The sequence below is a fragment of the Siniperca chuatsi genome, linkage group LG2, assembly GCF_020085105.1.
Source record: "Siniperca chuatsi isolate FFG_IHB_CAS linkage group LG2, ASM2008510v1, whole genome shotgun sequence".
Classification (NCBI taxonomy): domain Eukaryota; kingdom Metazoa; phylum Chordata; class Actinopteri; order Centrarchiformes; family Sinipercidae; genus Siniperca; species Siniperca chuatsi.
The window spans coordinates 19,416,867-19,434,208 of record NC_058043.1 but is presented as its reverse complement, the minus strand read 5'-3'; the positions used below and the strand labels follow the sequence as shown (position 1 = coordinate 19,434,208).

The following is a 17,342-nucleotide window of genomic DNA, read 5'->3' as shown; positions in this document are numbered from 1 at the left end:
CTCATAAGCCACAGCAGTGAGCCAGTATGCACAGCACCAGGACCCTGGTACTATCACACCACAATGGAATGCAGTCGTTATTAATGTGATTAGTTACACCTGTGTTTAAGTAGCCAGACTGTCTGCAGTGAGAAAGTTCTGTCGCCATTTGGGATTTTTACCTGCTGTTATCTTGTAAGTATGGCTTATAAATAATCACTTCTCACAACTTTCTTCTATCCATATGCTAAAATGTTATGACATTTTTATTAGTCATGTCCCTTTTTGGTTACTTGTTTGATTGCAGTGCTTTTTACTTTTTATAATTGACCATATATGTAACTTTCAATTATTTTCATTCTTTAATGTTTTTATCGTTAATAATTATTAGTTAAAATACTTACGCCATTGAGATGACCATGAAATCCAGCCAGTTCCATGGGTCTCTGAGAAAGGTGAACCCATCTATAGCGAAGCCTCGGGCAACAATTTTTGTGAGTGACTCAAACGTATAGATACCTGTGAAGGTGTACCTTGAAAAAAAGAGAGACGGCAGTAAAAACAGTGACAGATACATTAAACAAAGATATGATTACTGAGAAGAAGTATGGACGTGTACTTACTCTACTTGTTTGGACCACTCTGGGGGGTCACTAAATGTCATGAATATACAGTTGGTCAAAATCGTACACATGATGATCATGCTGAATAACGTGAGAAGACAGAAGTTAAGGAAAGTTTGAACAGTGCTACCCATAACACCCCGTACATTTTAATACACCAACAACTGAAATCAAACTTTGATATTGAAGTAAAGCTTAAGGAAGGGGGCAGAGTAGGGAGAAGAGCTTACAGTGCATTAGCTTCACTTACTTTTTACTGACGACTTGTGACATAAGCAGAAAAAACAAACATGTTTAAAATACTGAAACATCTGTTTCCATTCACTGTAAAACAGAAAATGAATCACTTGAAAGGATATGAATGTATCAAAATCTTAATAGCTATTCGCCTAAGTAGATTAAAAGGGCTTAAGATGTACAAGGAGGGCGTGGCACTGAAGCGGAAGAGTGTTTTCCCTTTGTTTAGGACTATAAATGTCTGTGGAGAGAAAGAGATAGAGAAAGAGATAACAAGACAGTTACAACATTTTCAGAGCTAATTATATGGCACATACTATTAAGCACATTGTCTGCAAACCTATATATATACAAAAAGGAAGAGATGACTGTAGCTTGACTGATTAGCTGCTGTGAGTCCTGAGCTCACCTCTGAGTCATGGGGCACCACTGCATTGGTTTCCACTCTTGACTACAGGGCTGATTCTCACAATACAGGTGACACTGAAATCCATTCAAACATGGCATTTTGATGAGAGTGCTCACTATGTTGTCACTTAACCCATTTGAAATCTTTACCCTCCTGGCAGTGAGACAGCAGTGAGCGAAGTAAGATGAAAACAGTATAGTAAAAAGATAAAGGTATAGAAAAGGGCACATAGTCAGTGGCAGCAAGGACACGGGACTGTGTTTTACTCCGCTGACATCACTCCCTCTGTGGTACAGTTAACACCTCTGTCCTTGTTGCATCAGACGGAGCCTCTGTCCTGGCAAGCTTTTCACCATGACAGTAGAAGATAGGTGCATGGGAAGCTCTCCCCTCTTTGTGGCCAAATGACTCTCTTCGCCCCAAGTTTAAAGCTCTTACTGGAAGAGAAATGCTGTCATCGATCAGGGGCAGATCTGCTGACTCTAGGCTCTCAACAACCACTCCCCTACCCATAAACAGCACTGGGCCAAGTGGGGCTGGGCACTGGGGTGAGGCAGCAGTGTGTGTTTGTTTATGCGTACCTGTGTGTGTGGTTTGTGGATGTTTGTGCCCAAGGCAAAGACATAATGTGGGGTCAGAGTGAGAAGTATGAGCATTATTTACACAAACAATACTTTACATTTACAACTAACTTGCTACCATTGCTTCCAGTTTCTTTTTATACCTATAGGCATTACAGTTTAGAGTTGGTTCACTGACAATTTATTAATGTGTGTTTTGACTGTGTACACTGCTAGGGTGTTTTTCCCTTCATGTGTATCTATGACACCACTGACAATGCTGCATGCCAGTATTTACAGAAAACACATCATGTCCTGTATGTAACCAGTACTGAAGAAGAATGAAGACATCAATATCAATTTATATCAGAAACTTATTATACTTATCAGAATTTATTTGACTTTGAATTTAAGATATGAATTTCTTTTCCTTTAATTTCCTTCACATTCAACATTAAGTGATAAACAATTCTTGTAGTTTGTAAACATTTTAAAATTGGGCAAACTACACTTCAATTTATACATAATTAAGTTGTCAAAACAAAACACTGTGCACCAGAGTACATGCATTCAACCACAGCAGGTCATAAAGCCAACTGTATATTACTTGACCTGTTTACGTTCAGGTATAATAATCACTGCACAAATGATAACCCACTGGTGGAGAGCATACGTTTACAATAGAGGCATTTGGTCTTTAGTATGCATAAGGCACCAACAACTAGAAAAATACACACAGCACGAGTTCGTGGTTCACACCACGGGAAACACTAGAAAGAAACAGAGAAGCGAACAGAAGTGTCCTGAGACAAGTGGTGTCCTGAAATCTAATTAAATTAAAAATAGTGTCCGCTGTCTGGGGAAAGACAAAATGTATTCTCTGCATCAGAAGACTCCTCTCTCTCCCTCCCTCCCCCTCTCCTGTTCCTTTTTGCCTATAGAGCATCTGCACTACTTAAAATATCCTCTCTCTATTTTTTCCTGCCACATGGACAAAAGAATGATCTATGCCTCATCAACACTATACAGACAGGAAAACACAGGACCTAGAGTCATGTTCAAAGGGTAAATCTTTCTCCCAGAGGTCAACTGAAGTGTTTTGCTGATCAAGCAAATACAGAGAGCACTATCTCATTAGCAGTTTACAGATGTCCAGCATGCATAACTACAGTGTGTTCCGTATGTTAGTCAATGTGAATCATATTGTCTTGAATAAACCCTGTGGATTTGTAGGGGTTTTTGAAAACTTCAGATTTGAGGAAACTATCTTATAGAAAACATGCCTGCTTTGTCTTGTCTGAGTTTCAATGTAGGTCATCCTCTATACAGCATATGGAAATTTACAAATTTTCATTAAGATTCACAAGTCAACTATAAAGAGGCTTCAGTTACACAATGAACTGTGTCGATTTGGAGACAGAAAAATCTGCTGTTAATGCAAATTTGGCAACCCGGCACAATTACATCAAGGGATGCAAATGTCAGGCAACTTCCTTAATTGATTGTGCCACATTAATCGATAACTGATCAATTATTGAAGCTTATAAAATACTAAATGTATGATTTTTCTCAATGAAAGCTTCATTGCCAGGGACTATTTCACAGCACAATATAAATCATAAACTAAATAAGCACAACTAAAACGTAATAATGCCAAAAATGTATGACTAAACAGAATAATTATGTGTAACATAAAGGCTTTACTAGAGGATGTAGAGTAGATGAGGCTAAACATGCCAGGAACAATGCAAAGACTAAACCATTCTTGTGTCCATGAAACGGATTGTAGCCTACCAAAGTCTATACCAAGTAGAAAAATAACATGGGCTGCTCTGCTCTCCTGACAACAGACTTGCTTATTTTAATTTAGGAATATGTGCAAAACTATGTGGTCAGAGATTAATCATATGAGCTGTCTGTTAACTGGAATTCAACCTCAACCTCCAGCACGTCATCAATGTAAGTTGCACCTTTACTGTGCCGTTCCTATTGTATAAAAAACCACTCACTCTGTGCAAGCATCATAGGCTCTGATCACAGTTAATCGTGGTACACATGGCGCAGTTATCCCAGCTGAATGGACATTTAGCATAAGTCCAACTACTGAAAACACCCACACCTGAACACTGTCCCAGACAGCATACACCGTACTGTTGGTTGATATATTCTTGATTATTTAAATTCTTAACAGTGATTGATTAATCACTAATTTCCCCAGTTTAATTAATTTCCCAAAAAACTCTAAAGTAGGTTGACAGACAGTGAATTGGAGATGCTGAATTCATCGTCACACAAAACATTTAAATGTCATCAACATATCATACCAGACCATGTAGTGCCCTGCTAAGCTTAGGAAACTGAGTTGCATCTATTTACATGGATAAACATAGAGTGACTATGGTAGTGGACAGACACCATGGATCACAAAACACTGTATATGTAACCCCATGGATGTTGAAGTCCTTCACACAAAGTACACGAGGAGACACACACATATAACACTGATCTACCTACATAACTACACAGTTAAATACATACATACTTGGGCATACACACATGCATAAATACACAACTCAGCAGAGCAAGCTTCACTGTAAGGAAGCCTTATTCACTGAAAAGCTGGTGAAATGTTCCAAATTCTCCATAGAGCGTTAAAGAAAAAGGCACATATGCAGAATGCAGCTGCAAGGACAGTGTGTGTGTGTGTGTGTGTGTGTGTGTGTGTGTGCGTGAGGAGGAATAGTGGAGCAGGGATATGGAGAGGGGCTTGCAGTGGTATGGGACAGCCGCAAAGAGAGTAGAAGAGAGCGAGAGAGATGAGGGGGTGGAGGGGAGTGATGCAGAACAGAAAGCCAGAGCGCTGCAGAGGGGAGAGAGCCAAACCTGAGATGGATGGGTAGATGGAGGGAGGAGGAGGAGGACTGGGTAGGCATGCAGCAGGGACAGAAACTGAGAATGGGGGGGGGGCAGAGAAAGAGAGAGAGTGAGCTGAGTGAGCAGAGAAATGTCTGTTGTTTCTCTAAGCAGAGAAACAACAGAGACTAAATCATGGGGAGGGGGTGTTGTGCCTCTGTTAATCATCCCAGGACCCCCGCCTGATACAGACAGGTCTATTAGTTCATAAAACTGACTGATTTGGACTGTAGACCTTTTAGAAGATAGCAATGAACAATTAGAAAAAACAATTAATCGATTAGACAACGTGTAATCGCCAAACAATTTTCATAATCGATCAATCATTTAAGACATTTATCAAGAAAAAAAGGCCAAACATTTGCTGTTTCCAGCTTCTCGTTTGTGGATTTGTTTGTTTTCCATGTTTTATATCATTGCAAATCAAATACCTTAGGGCTTTGCACTGTTGGTTGAACTAAACAAGAAATTTCAAAACATCATCTAGGGCTCTGGGAAACTGTTATGGGCACTAATCACTATTTTATATTTAACGGACTAAACAATTAATCAGTTGATTGCAAAAATAATTGTTAGTTGGAGCTCTAAATGACCTTCAGAAACAGTAACCTACTCCAAAACCTACTCCAGAACTTACACATAAAGATCTTCTTTTTTTAAACACATCTGGATTCACAAGCCTCTTTGCAGAACTGGAAACAGAAAACATGACACACATCACTGATTTTAGCCCATTCTGTAACTAGTACCTGGTATATGGACTAAGTGCATCTTGATTCAATTTACAGAGAAGCAAAAATATCTACAGTAAGTCAACTTCCACATTGTTCACAGTGCAACTTTGATGCTTTGTGTCAAAACAGCACAGATCTCATGAGGAGCTTTAATTCGATATCTATTAGCATTATAGCCTGAAACATAACTCATGTACTTCTGTTTGAGCTCACTGCGGTGAGGACTCAGCCAGTAATGTCTCACCTAAATATGTATGACTGCAAACTAATTTCCCTGCATATTATACCATATCAAAAAAATGCGTCATTCCTCTTCTTCACCTGTATGCTGTGCTGCAAAACCCCACTTTCCATTCCTTACCCCACCCTCCTTCTTGATACCAACCTGGCTAGCAGTGAAAGCACACTCAAACCCCCACCCACACCACCCCATCCCTTCCCCACTCAGCCCAGAACAGGAGGATGCTGTGTCATCAGAGACTGAGGACTCAGACAGAGCACTAAAGCCTGGCCCTCGCTCTAATTTACTACACCCTGAAAAAAAAGAGAGGCAGAGAAAGGGAGAAGGAAAAGGAGACTAATGGACAGAGACACACACAGAGACAGTGATGGTGGGATAGGAACATAATGTAATGGTGTGTACAGTGCTACTGCTGCTTTAGCCATGAGCTCCCCTTGTGCGCTCACTAGTAGCTGCTGCCCTGCAGAAGCCTGAACAGAAATGACTGGTCTACTGCACACTCCTGTTATAAGACCGTCACCAAAATGCCACATTGGGGAAGAGCATGAAGCTTCTGCGTCAACAAAAACATGAAAGCTGTTCAAACTACTTTTTGTCCAAACTGTGCAGCAGCCAATTCAAGCTGAATCATCTTAATTGTATTTCCAGGTATATCGAAATCCCCCGTCAACACACAAACACGTGTGCACGTGCACAGTGCAAGCTAAAACACTAGTATGCCCTCCATCCATCCGTCCTGCTCTTCCTGTATGACCACAGAAGCTGTAACGTTGCCTAATCACATCAGACATTTGAAAAGCCCAGGCAGTCCTCTCCCCATCACAGGGGAAAACAAGAACTGCAACGCTGCATTTCTCTTCCTCACCACTGCCCCCGCCCCCCTTCCTCTCTTTGATGCATGAGTGCTGTGATCAGGTTTCCTGCAGCTGACGATAACACACACACACACTTAGACACACTCATAGACATACAGTGCAATGGTGAGCGATAGGATGACTGTCGGTCGAGTAGGGGAGACAAGCAGCCTGGAAAGGTGAGGACAGAAACAGCAGAGGAGGAATGGACGCTAACCATGAATATACTTAGAGGCACTTCTTCAGGTGTGATAAAGGACAAATACATTAGCGGATTAGGAAAATGATTGATATGAATGATAGTAAGATGGAGAGGGAAGATGAGGTCTTAGACTGTGACTCCTTGAACCTGTGAAGTATGATGAAGTTAGCAGATCTTGACTAAGCAAAATGAAGAGAAGTCAGAGCCTGTATTGACACACACAGAAACACATATGGGGTAAGTAGTAGCTTAATAGTTAGATATACGCTATTTAGCTGGCAGTCTAAAAGCCGAGTACCCCTTCCTTCCCTTTGAAATTCCCTAAAAACATGCCCTTAAGCAAGGCACCATAGCCATAACTGCACCAGTGGAGCTGCTCGGAAGCCAGAAAATAAAGGACTGTGGCTGTGATGGGATATAAATCTGCTCTATTTGTATACTGCAACTACCTTCCTATGTCATGGATTTATTTCTTAAAGATTAACAAAATGTTGATAATTAGGTAAACCATCAAATGCCATGCCAATAAAGCACATTTTTATACTTCTAATGGATCTAACCCTGACACTCATTATGTAGGCATGTTGGCACAATATCCCTGAGTGTACCTGCAGCAATTATCCATTATTTATTATTATTATCAAACACGTATTTTGTACAAGCTTATGGAGTATTCACAAATCTATAAGACTGTGACCATTGACACACAATTCTGACCAAAACCCATTTGGAATAACATTTGGTTTGTAGATGAACAATCTCTTATTTTGAAATCATGTCTTGTTATATATCATTTTCTCAATGTAGTCTCTTGTGTACACACACCATCACATATACACATATGGCTGAGGAGGCGTGTGAGTGGAGGCCATAATAAACAACTTTACTTTAATCACCAAAGTAAGGAGAGGTAAAGACATATGCATTGGGCTATAAGCAAAGTGGGGAAGGCTAATAAGACAAGAATGCAACCCTTCCTGTGGCCACCACTGAACTAGGGCTGTGGATCAATAGATCACAAAAGGCACATACACTTGATAGTTTCATCTGCCCTGTGAGGGAGTGCTGCTGGCTGAGATTGCCAGTCCTGCTGACTGGGCTTCTTGCTGCTGTACAGGCCGTGGATTCTCTTACACATTATCACTGCCACCACACAGGAGACTGGCTACTCCACATGTCTACACAGCTGAAGGTACTACAGCATACTCCTGCCCTTTTCTCTCCACTTGCTGTCCTCTCCTGCCATCTTCTGCCTTCACTCCACTCCTTCCTCTTTCACTAGTGCAGAGCTACAGTAAGGGCACAGCCAAGCTAGAGTATGAGTGGTGTAGGACAGAAGCCTAAAATGCCTTGAAGTCTTGTCTCTAATTTAAAAAAAAAGCATAATTTGGAAAGAAAATAGCAGATTGGGGTTTGTGTCATCTGCACCTGCATCACATTAATTCAGAATGTGACTGTGTGGCATGTCTGAAAAATGAAAAATCCCAATATGATCTGAATAATACTAACATGAATGATATGAACTTCAACGCTGATGTGTACTAATGTTTTTAGACATTATTTTTGGATGTGCTTATCTGTTTTAAATCTCACAAAACTACTATGAAAAAACAAACTCAAACAAGTCTTATGGAAAAAACAGAAGATGCGGTTCAGAGGCAATTATCTGTACTCTAATGAACACACGGTTGCAGCATATCAAAAAAAAGTGAAGAGAAACAATACTTGCAGATCCCCATGTTGCTAGAAATGTGTCAACATGTTGCATGCATACACAGGGGCTGTTGCTCTGCCATTATCTTAGCTGTGGTTTAAGGTTTAGGATGGGTTTAAACCTGTGTTGTCTGGGTCAAAGTCACATGATCACTTAAATCCCATTGATGTGTCCTCAGAAGCTGTGATTTAAACTGCACCTGTGGTTTAATCTGAACCCAGTTGCTGCGTCCTCTAGAAATCACCTAAACTCCTGAAGTGGTCACTGCATCTATGGTCTAAGTTCATAAAGTTCAGTATAAGGACAGATTTATACAGTTCAGATCATTGTATTTCTAAAATTTAAAATCTTTTACCATATATGTTCTTTTAAAGAGAACACTATAAAAACAGGGTTACTGATTATCCGACAAACATAACAGTTGTTAATTAATGCACCGCCACTAGTCTAGTGCCTGCAAGGAGGACATGTGGTCAGTTCGTCAGTAATGTATAATTCACAGAAGCAAACAATCAGAAATGTATTGTCCGACCAATTGCCACCATAGTTTCAGTGTAAGCTAGTACTGTATATTTGTCAGATTATTGATACAGTTTTCAGGTTTTCAGATAGGAAAAAACTTAGCGAGGAGACGGTTTCTCACTTAATGTGATTCATTGGTGGTATTAAATTCGATACCAATGTTGCGTCGAGTCATCGGGGTACCATCAAGGGTGAGAATCTCAGTAATCATGCACATAACATCACTTGCAGTGTACTTGCATTCACTCATTGATTCATTGTACAACAATGTGGAAATGTGAACAACAGTGGAAACATTGCAGAACACAATGCAGAAAATAATGATAATGATAATTCCATTCCATGCTGGGAAGCCATCAGACACGTCCACTCACATTGTGCTACATGATGTTGAGGTTCTCTGACAGAGAACCTGGTTCAGCTGCAGTTTAGCTGAACCAGTGTTCGTTGTGACAGAGCAATCAGGTCCAGTTTAGCACGCAGCTGCATTTTAAACCCCTGCAAGTTCCGATTTAGCTGGATCCGTTCTAAACCGCAGCTAAGCTAGTCAAATGCTAAGTGACAGAGCAACAGCCCCATAAATTATTACTCAGCTGAACTGATGAATGAATATATATATACATACATACATATATATATATATATATAGATATGCACTTGTCATCTGAAAGTGTGTTTTGTCACAAAAGAATTAAAAAGCTGATGGCATATCAACATAAAGGCAAATTTGTCATCCCCTCCAGCTGTTACATCATCTTTACCATGTATTAACACAGACAATTAATCAACATTGCAGAAACCTTTACGAGAATCACCACTGCCCGAGAACTGCATTCTATAGCAACCCTGCAGTGTTGCAGGGGCAGAGCAATTACGACTCTCTTCCTCAATTGTGCTTTGATTGTACAGGTGTACTAAAAAACTCACAGGCCTTGTATGATCTCCTGTGCACCCTAATAATGCAGTGACTGTCTTTAAGCCCCTGTAGCAGTGACAACAGAGTACTCAAAAGCCTCAAGGTCATCTTTGCTATTATGATATCCCTATCTCTGCAGTGAATACAATAACTTCCATTTTGACTGAATTAATGTGAAATCTATTATGACAGTGAATTTCATACTACCTATTTGTATTGTGTGATTAGTTTACAATGCTGGCAATTTCACATGAGAAAAAAATCAAATTTAGTCCAATTGAAGGTTTTTTGCTATTGTTCAGCACAACAGCTGAATAATAAATCTGAAAAGATTTAAAAGACTTTAAATTAAATAAACATTCTCACTATCTATAAACCTCTCAACTAAATGAAGCAAATGCTTCTTCAGTTGAGTGTTTGTCTGATAAGTTGAGGAAAAACGGGGTGGCCTGTGTGACAACTCACTTTCTTGTTCAGATAGTATGGGTCCAAATCCTCCAGTGGTGTGGCCTTCATTCCATCAGGAATATCGCCGTAGATGAAGGGCAGGCTCTTCCCAGCCTCCAGGTCACTGTTGGGCCTGAGCTCATTCTCGTCAGACGTGTCGCGGTGACTACTGTCCGATCTGTGCTTGGGTGGCTTCTTGTTCTTCTCTTCATTGATGCGCTTCTCGATGTTAGCAAGCGACTCCGGGGTGAATTTCTTGAAGCTGTCAGGTCCTGGGGGTGCAAGAAGGGGTGCGGCCATGTTTTCATCCTGCAGCTATTTCCTCTTTATTTGTTTTCCATCCCAGACATCCAGCTCTGAGAGGGACACAGAGTGAGAAAGTCAAGAAGAGTAAGCATACGATACTGAGATAAAGAGAAAAGTGATAGATAAAACAAAACAACAACAAGGAGAAGAAAAAAATCCTTTAAAATAATCCAAAATTAATCCAGTGTTATTTTATTAATAGCACTGACTGGACAACAAAGGGTTATGATTAAAATGGCTGGCATATTTATATGTTAAGCCAGTTGTTTTGCATCCCTTTTCAGTGTTTCAGTGTTGCTCAAAGCCTCACAGATGGAATTTACTAGTTCTTCCAGAGAAAGCAAACAAAGCAAAATAAAGCAGAAAAAACATTTGGAACATGGGCCAGTAGGCACTCTTTCTGCTCTCTCCATCAACCTTAATGACTAAAGCACCGATCCTGTATCCCCAAACGCTAAACTCAGGTACCCAGCACATACAGCAGACAGCATTCCCTTTTGATCTCAGTTGTGTTACCCAAACAGCAAGGAGACGTGTCAAGTTTTCTCTTCTTGTGTTTATGCTTACAAATGATGGGCTCTTTATCCCACCAGGAACTCATCTGTCTGACTCTCTGCTTCACAAGTATCTTACATGACATTTTGCAATATTTCATGCCAAAAGGCAGCATTTAGAGTTATAGTTATCCTTAAAGTTCCATATTGTTGATACTAACAATGAATAAATGTGAATGCGTTGGTAGCACTGCTAGTCTCACTGAGAACAGACATCCAGGTCTGCAGCTTTATGCAGCTTTCAGCTCATTGTTTAGGCTCGGAAGTCTCTACGGTCGAGGAGCAGCTCTCACTGGTGATATATAAAATAAGTGGGAAAGTAGCTCCCAGTGCAAAAGCTCACACAAGCCTGTTATATGCTACCTGCCCAGTGCAAAATGACAAGGAGCCAAACAATCTTAAGCCAAGCAAGTAAATAATAAGCTGATATTTGTATATCAAGGCTCATTGCTGTGAATTTTTTTTGGACTTTTTTCTGCCATCTGCCATCTACTTATCATATACATTGATCTGTATTACAGATGAAGCATATAAATTAATGTGACAGATTTTTGGTAAAGAAAAGAATGGGTGGGGTTTATCGCATGTGAATAATTCAAATGTTGGCAGTTCATTTGTCACAGAACAGTATGCTGAGCTTCAAAACACATTCACTGTGATTCTGGGGTTTATCATATGTAACAGGGCACCCAACACAGAACACAGAGTGTATTCTGGTGTCTTATGTACACAGGACAATTTATTAATTATTCATTTACAAATAATGAAACATTCTAAACTGAAGTATGTCAAAAGATAGTCCATAAATTATTGCTGGAAAGTGTTCAACCTCTGGGGCTCTGACTCATTGTTTAAACAGTAAGGTTGTAATAACATTTTCAACAGCATCTCTCCAGGCACCTACAATAGATGAATTTCTCTCCCCAGTTGGCTAATGGCCATGCTGTTTGATACACCACATTTGACAGTCAAGTCACAGTTCAAGCTATCAAAAATGTTGACAGTGTGTGCAACAATCAATGAAACAATGACAAGGGTACAGACCTGGAAATGAATCAGAAAGAAGCCAGACATCCACAGGCAGCAGCTAGAGATCCAACAGCCCCAGTATCTTCGAGAAAAAAAGCACAGCCAACCAGAAGAGTGATGAAGTCCGATTCAAGTAACCCAACCTCGGCACAACCTCCGAGTCTCCTTCCACCAATGCTACATCAATTGATCTACCGTCAAGGTGATTCAAACCAGGATGCAATAGCATGGCCAGCAGTGCATGTACACTTCACACATAAAGCTGGTAAAGTCCTATAAGCAGCCAGCAAAACAGAAAGGCGATCAGGGGAAACTGCCTGAAATTTTGCAGATATTGCTTAATGTTTTCGATGTCCACTAACTCGCTAGGTCAAATGAGAAACACTGCAGAAAACGCAACAATCTTACTAAGATATTTTAATTTAAAAAAAGACTGATCGGGTCACTCTTAAATAAATTACAGTGAATCCAATAATCGGCACCAAAAGCACGCGGCCCGTTACCGCTCTCGGTTTTGTTAAATCCGTTATGAGTCAATTGACTCTGGAAATAAAAACTGATGGACGACAGAGAACACTAACAACTCCGGCAGCCACATTTGCCTCCCATAGAAAAAAAGGTAAGCTTGTCGCTGTCCGGTCCAGCAGCTTTAGCAAAATGCACCTACACTGCGTCCCCTGTGCGGAGGAAAGACATCCAAACGCACCACGGCTTCCGTCACGTCACCTGGGGGGAAAAAATCTTCTATTCTGCTTGATGCACTCTGATGATGATCTGACACCTGGTGGAGCTAACCGGACAGGGTGGCGACACAGTGCTGGGGAGGAGGTAAGGTGTATAGGGCACTTGCATCAGAGTCACATGGGCCTGTAAAGAACTTACACATTTCCAGCAGTGATGTCTTGATGCTGCCTTTCACTAAATGTAAAATCCCATCTCAGTCCAAATCCACAGCATCACTGAGAATGGATGAGCCCAACAGGTCCAAGTCCAGCATTACTGAGGAAATAACTTGGCAGCCAAATATTAAAGGGGCCTCAAATAACCCCCTCCTATCTTACACGGGTGGGTGCCACTTTCTTCATATCTGAGCTGAGTCAATTTCAGATAGCCTAAAGTTATGACGTCCTGACTGGAAATTTCGTTGAGTTATGATGATTCAGTTTAATAAATTACGAAGCATGGGACATTAGGCCACCGTAGAGATAAGCACAGGTAAAGAAAATCTCTTCCTATTTCTCGGAGAACTTTCTCCCTGTGTGGGACGAGGACCACCCGCTCCCCTTCACGTTGTAGGCTGTCATATCATGTTAACGCCATCCATTGCTTGAGAGTGATTTGCAGCCTATGTAGTCCTCAGTAAAGTCCACTGTTTAATACCGAGGCTACCGCGCCGCTGTCCTATAGGGCCAAAGCCTAAAATACTGCAGTGTGGTTTATTGCTGCTATAGGCTCTAACAAACTCATAGTAGGTCAGTTGAATGCACGAGCCATGTCCTGACAACTCATCCCTGGCCTCAGTTCAAAGCAGCCTATAACACATCAGCACGACCCAATTTCACACCTAAAAAGGTGAAATTATTTACAGAAAAAAAAGAGAGAGAGAAACTAAAACGGCCTTAAGGCTGTAGGCTACCACACCCGTATAGATAATGTCTAGGCGACTCCATATGATGCAGGTTTATAGAATAACAACACGATGGCAAAATGTGTTTTTAAATGGAAGCGACTGCGTGAAAATACCAGAAAAGGGTGCCGCTGCCCCTTTGAGGACTGCCAAACTAAAGACGCACCTACCTCCTCACGCAATACAGTCTCCAAAGAGATTGCAAGAGGGAGGGGGCCTAGAGGTGGAGTGTGGGGGTGGGGGGTAATAAAACTAACATAGTTATAAAATAATGCTAGCGGAAAAAATGCCACCAAACATTATTTTGCAAGCGACGCATTATTCATGCACATGGAGCATACAGGCTAGATACTGTGGCCGCTCAGAGAAGTTTGACGTGATCTCACTTCTGTATCCCATATGCGTACGTTTCACATCCTGACACATTGAAATGTCATTCCATCCAGCGGCAGGCCAACACCCCAAATAACCAGCTGTCTCCGTGTTTTCTACCACGCCGCAGCACAAATCTGTGTTTTTCCCTGTGAAAATCACATCTTTCCCACTTCTAACTGATGCCTCGCATACATATTTGTCCATGTAGTCCTACTGGCAAGGAGCCCTCCACAGACGCTAAGAAAAGATGCTGAGAGAGGGACCGCTCTGCGGCACTGGGATGCAGTCAGTCGACAAAGTAGGACTGCGATCCATCCCACGACACAACATATCAGACAAAGCACAAAACAGATTGTCTACTTACTTTTTCTCGCATTAACAGAAATCCAGGCAGCTGTCACTGAACTGCAGATGTAGAAAAGAGTCGAGAGTAACTGCGGCTGTCGCCATATTGTTGCTGCTATCTTCCTTCCCAGTGCGTGCGGCTACCCTGCATAATTGATGACTCTCAGCAAATTGTTAGGGAGTGTCGGTAAATGCCTTTAGTTTCAATAACGGACAAGAGACCGCAGCATCGTAAGCAGAAAAAAAACACTGTTCACTGTTCATGGAACAGCAGTCATTGATATTCTGGTTGGGATTGGGGTTGTGAATGGCAACATATTTGTTTTCATCTTAAATAACTCAAGTGTGTGATTATATATATATATTTTAGAATTGGACCTGGAAGTTATAAGACACATTTAAGACAACTCTGAGCTTCAAATAAGAGTTTATGTAACCTTTAAAACACAAGGTGATGGTTCCTAAACACCCACTCTTGACCCATTCTTGCATTAGGTTTACAAATTAGTGTGAATGCTGATTCAGCAGCATTCACACTATTGTTTTTCAAATCTTTATTATTAAAGTTTGATATGAAATGTGCGGCACTATATCTGTGTCATAAATATCTGATTTGACATCAGTGTGTACTTTGCAGCTCTAGGTGCATGACCAAAAATAATGAATTCAAAAGTTATTTTTCTTATACAAACAAGTGAGGCTGGTCAAGTTGCATTGTTTATTCTTGAGTAAAAACAGCCTAGATAAGTGGACCTACAAATCAAGCATTTAGCAGTGTGTGACTGAATGGAATTCAGCCATCATTAATTTTACTATTTACATCTGTTCTTTATCTACAGTTATATCAAAATGTCTTCTATGAAAAAGGCCTATTATTGTAACTGAGATCCACACTGCATAGACACAGTGACCAAAGTTTTAAATTCTTCTGCATGCATATTCAAAGCATGGTATAACTGCCTCAGAGACCTTGCCACACAAATCAAAAACTTATAATAATATGTAATCAAATATTGAAATACATATGATGCAGGCAAAATGTGTGGACATTTGCACCATCAATCCACAAAGCTGGTTATTCTGCAGTTCACAGTTGGCAAAATGGTGCTGTATGGAGCCTTTGCCTTTCGAACCACGTGGATTTCTTATCAGTTTCTGATTGCAACTAAAGACCCTTTAATGGTTACACAGTGGTACTCATAAAGACTACGTGGTTGCATGCACACGGACGTACACACCCATAAAATTACGTCCACACGCATATTGCCATGAACTAGGGAACATACACATATGCAATACATGTAAAATTATTGTAATATTGTAATTTTTATATGAGCATGTCAAATGTATGAGAATGTCACTATTTATTATGTACTCAATTTAACTAATGTACTCTTGGTATTGATGATATGTTATGACCTTTTTAAGCAGAAAAGGGGTCAGGGGTCGCAAATTAGCCCTGGCTAGAAATCCTATATGCAATACATCTGTATCATGTTATTGTAACTTGTTACAATGGTTTTTTGCATTGTCTCTAAGAAATAAACATAAATAAATTAAAAATATGGCTGTAATATGGTTGTAATAGTTCTCACTTAAAAGCCAAGGGAAACTCTATTTGCACAGTTTAGTGCTCAGGAAGTATAAGCAGCATCTGACACTGGAATAAGTTAACCTTTATGACTTTGAGGTTTCAAACCCTTGCTTTAACTTACACAGTTCACTCTACACCATGCTGTCTTAAACAGACAAAAAAAAAAAGACTTGTATATGGGTCATTCAGCAGCAGTGTTTTTGTTGTACCATTTGTTGTACTATAATGTTGTCTGTAGCAGGAGAAACGTTTGTGCAGTTTTGAGAGTACAAACGTGCACACACTGCTCACATTCAGTCACTGAAAGAGATCCCTTTCAATATATTGTGACCCTTCCTCTAAAGCCTTCAACCTCCAAAATACAGGGATGGAGGACTGTATAAAGGAAGTGTTTTCAATGTGACCCAACAATGTCTCTATCTGGTGGAATTTTGAAGAACTGCAGGTTAAGGTCTACAGGAAATCAAATGGTTGGAAAGCATTTTCATTCATTCAGCTGCTTTTCAGTTCAGCATTTCAGTGCATTTCAATATAGTGAGCATGGGAAATACTTAAGAATATAACCCCAATCCCATTAAATCTTTACATAGTGTGCTGTAGAAGGGACAAAGAGACAACAGACTTGAAGTGAGACTGTAGCCATAGACTATAGCCTAGAATTGTCTCTGGATTGCCCAAGGGGGAATTAGGGAGAGGGGCTTCTAGGCTACTTCGCATATATCATTGCACCACCGTAGCCAGGACCCAGATAGGTGGTTGAAAATGTATGGGAAAAAGTATTAAAAGTACCTTAAAGTATTCATAAACACTATGTTTTTCTTTACTAACTGTTGAATTTGGCAAATGTATCTCAAACTTTTCCACCTCAATTAAAGAGAAGAGCACAGTTATTACACAACACTCTGCCATAGTAAGCATCCAGGACTGGTCCCAAACAGGACTAGGTTAAGGTACATTATAATTACTGAGCACTCGATAAGTAGTAGGACAGTGACACTTTTTTGTTGTTGTTGACTCTGTACTCCACCACATTGTGTTTGAAATGAAACAATTACTATGAAGTAAGTGGACCTTGAGTTGAGAGTGATGTGTCAACTGCGGTTTCAAAGTTTAAGAATGAACTGTAATTAATCCCACATGGACGAGTACTGCTAGAAGTTA

At 40.4% G+C, this 17,342-nt stretch overlaps 1 protein-coding gene across 6 annotated transcripts in view; it reads right to left on the bottom strand.

Moving 5' to 3' along the window:
- scn8ab (sodium channel, voltage gated, type VIII, alpha subunit b) overlaps nt 1-14,742 on the bottom strand; it is a 55,332-nt gene extending 40,590 nt beyond the window's left edge. For 4 of the 6 annotated variants that reach the window (XM_044177954.1, XM_044177978.1, XM_044177946.1 and 1 more), the window contains exons 1-5: nt 14,607-14,742; nt 10,370-10,707; nt 962-1,080; nt 603-692; nt 384-512 (exon numbers count right to left, since the gene is read on the bottom strand). In XM_044177954.1, the coding sequence (XP_044033889.1) occupies nt 384-512; nt 603-692; nt 962-1,080; nt 10,370-10,651 (620 nt within the window). In that variant the 5' untranslated portion in view covers nt 10,652-10,707; nt 14,607-14,742. Of the gene's footprint in view, nt 1-383; nt 513-602; nt 693-961; nt 1,081-10,369; nt 10,708-12,255; nt 12,323-14,606 lie in introns of those variants that run through there. The other 2 variants (XM_044177961.1, XM_044177987.1) reach the window with 2 other exon arrangements.
- Nucleotides 14,743-17,342: the final 2,600 nt, after the last annotated feature.